Source organism: Otolemur garnettii, unplaced genomic scaffold, assembly GCF_000181295.1.
Source record: "Otolemur garnettii isolate 467f Iridium unplaced genomic scaffold, OtoGar3 scaffold00148, whole genome shotgun sequence".
Classification (NCBI taxonomy): Eukaryota; Metazoa; Chordata; class Mammalia; order Primates; family Galagidae; genus Otolemur; species Otolemur garnettii.
In genome coordinates, this window is record NW_003852543.1 from 4,029,699 (window position 1) to 4,031,757 (window position 2,059).

The window sequence follows — 2,059 nt, forward strand, 5'->3', positions numbered from 1 at the left end:
GCAGAAGACTCACTTGAGCCCAGGAGTTGGAAGTTGCTGTGAGCTGTGATGCGACGGCACTCTACCCAGGGGAACAGCTTGAGGCTCTGTCTCAAAAAAAAAGAATGGCATTGTCTAGATGGTTTTTCACAAATGGATGGCTAGTGTGGACACCAGAGTGGGGAGACCAACTGGAGTGGGATCCAGATGAGGGGAGAGGGTAACCTTCTGAGGTGGACAGGAAGCCTACAGAAGAGACCCCAAAGGGCATTAGAAGGTGGGATTAGGAAGGTTTGGTAGTTGGCTGAGGAGCTGCAGAGCTAGAGGGAGGAGCTAAGGATGAGGCATTGATTTCTGGCTGCTGTTCCCTAAGGGCTTAGGGTGGGGAGCTGATGAGTTTGTTTTGGACATTGGAATTCCGGTCTGTCCCAAGTGGCAAACTTCTGTCATGCAGCTGATGTGAAATGCAGGCTATCCCTTGGCCACAGGAGTGGAGCAGAGAACCTAAACCCCAAGGGCCAGGGGTATACTGAGGAGAAATTGCCAAGAAGAGGTAAAACCTTGGAGAAAGGAGAACCAGAGGTGTGAAATGTCCTGGCAGCTAAGGAAAGACATATTTTTAGAGGGGAGGCAAGTGATCTGGAAGAGAGGCCATCTATGAAGATGCCTTTGACCTTTCCAAGAACAGATGTGCCATGGTATGGAGCAGATTGGGGAATAAATGAGACATGAAGTATAAGAGCTAGCATAGACAGGCCCTTTGTAAATGTGGCTGCAAAGCAGAAGCCAGAGAGCAGTGATTGGCAGAGGATGTGGGGCAGGGGAAGAGGCCTTCTGCTCTTTGGTTTTAAGATGGGTGAGTTGAGCAGGTTTAGGCTGAAATGTTGATAGGGGAGAGGGAAGGCACAGTACATAGGCTGCTCCTGTTTTGGGCTGCCTAGCCTCTGAGCACCTCTGCAGAACAGGGCAGGTTTTAAGCAGCTTGATTCCAGAGGATTTGGGGATTGAAACCTTTTCTGCTATAATCAGATTTCTCTAGAAGGTGCCAGGCAACATGCTAAAAAGCTTCCTCCTAGAAACTAGTGGAGAAGGGTTTTGTTTGGAAGTGTTTTATTTTGTTTTGTTTTGAGACAGAGTCTGGCTATATTGGCTAGGCCAGAGTGCCCATTTGGACCAAACATCCAAAGATCTTATATTTGTCCTTTGCACCAAATGAACCTATAGGTATTGTTTGTAGTCGAAAGGTTAAGTAACAACCAAGGAGAGTCTGGCCTAGGATCCAGCACATTGTAGGAACATGAATGTCAACTTGTATTTTTGGTGTCCTTGGAGGCCCCCAGCAAGCTTTTAAATGAGTGTCCTCTCCTGACAGGGAAGTCCCACCTGGCCATCGTGCAGAAGGTGAATAACGAAGGCGAGGGTGACCCTTTCTACGAGGTCCTGGGCCTGGTCACCCTGGAGGACGTCATCGAGGAGATCATCAAATCTGAGATCCTGGATGAGTCTGAAGACTACCGTGAGTTTCAGCTCCTGGCAGTCTTCTGTCTCAGCTGGTCCTTAAGCTTTCTGAGGTACATGTGTGTCAGAGGCCAGTGGCTCTTGCTGCTACTGAAAGCCAGCCAGGTCCCCAGCCAGGCCCCATTCGACTTAGCCATGTGAGAACCAGCATTGCTCCTCTCAGGAGGGCTCACACCTGCACTTCATGCAAGCCATGGTTGCCCTTCCCAGTGGAGGCCTTGGAATCCTGGCACTTGTTGGGGCTACAGTGGCAGCCTCCTGTTTATTTCCTCTACCACTGAGGAAGGGCCCTGCCCTTCATGGGCCTTTTCCATTTTTCTGTCTTCCTTGGTGCTTTTGTTTTCACAGGTTCTTTACCACCAAGAGAGTCTTCCCAAAAGAGGATGATCCTAGGGCCCTTGATGGCCTGTTAGAGGAGTGTCTGCCACTTAGGATGACACAGGGCAGACAGAGCATGTGTTTGATGGCTGGGGCTACCCACCCCTATGAGCTCTCCCACGTGTCACTTTGCCCACACAGCATCTTTAGTTCGGTTCCCGAGATGGCCATAGGTATGGGGTCT

General features: G+C 50.0%; 1 protein-coding gene across 1 annotated transcript in view; it reads left to right on the forward strand.

The window, feature by feature from the left end:
- The window catches only part of CNNM3 (cyclin and CBS domain divalent metal cation transport mediator 3), a 17,473-nt gene that overhangs the window by 5,108 nt on the left and 10,306 nt on the right, over positions 1-2,059 (forward strand). Inside the window, exon 2 of the mRNA XM_003799313.3 lies at positions 1,352-1,495. Coding sequence (XP_003799361.1) covers positions 1,352-1,495 — 144 coding nt within the window. The remainder of the gene's footprint in view (positions 1-1,351; positions 1,496-2,059) is intronic.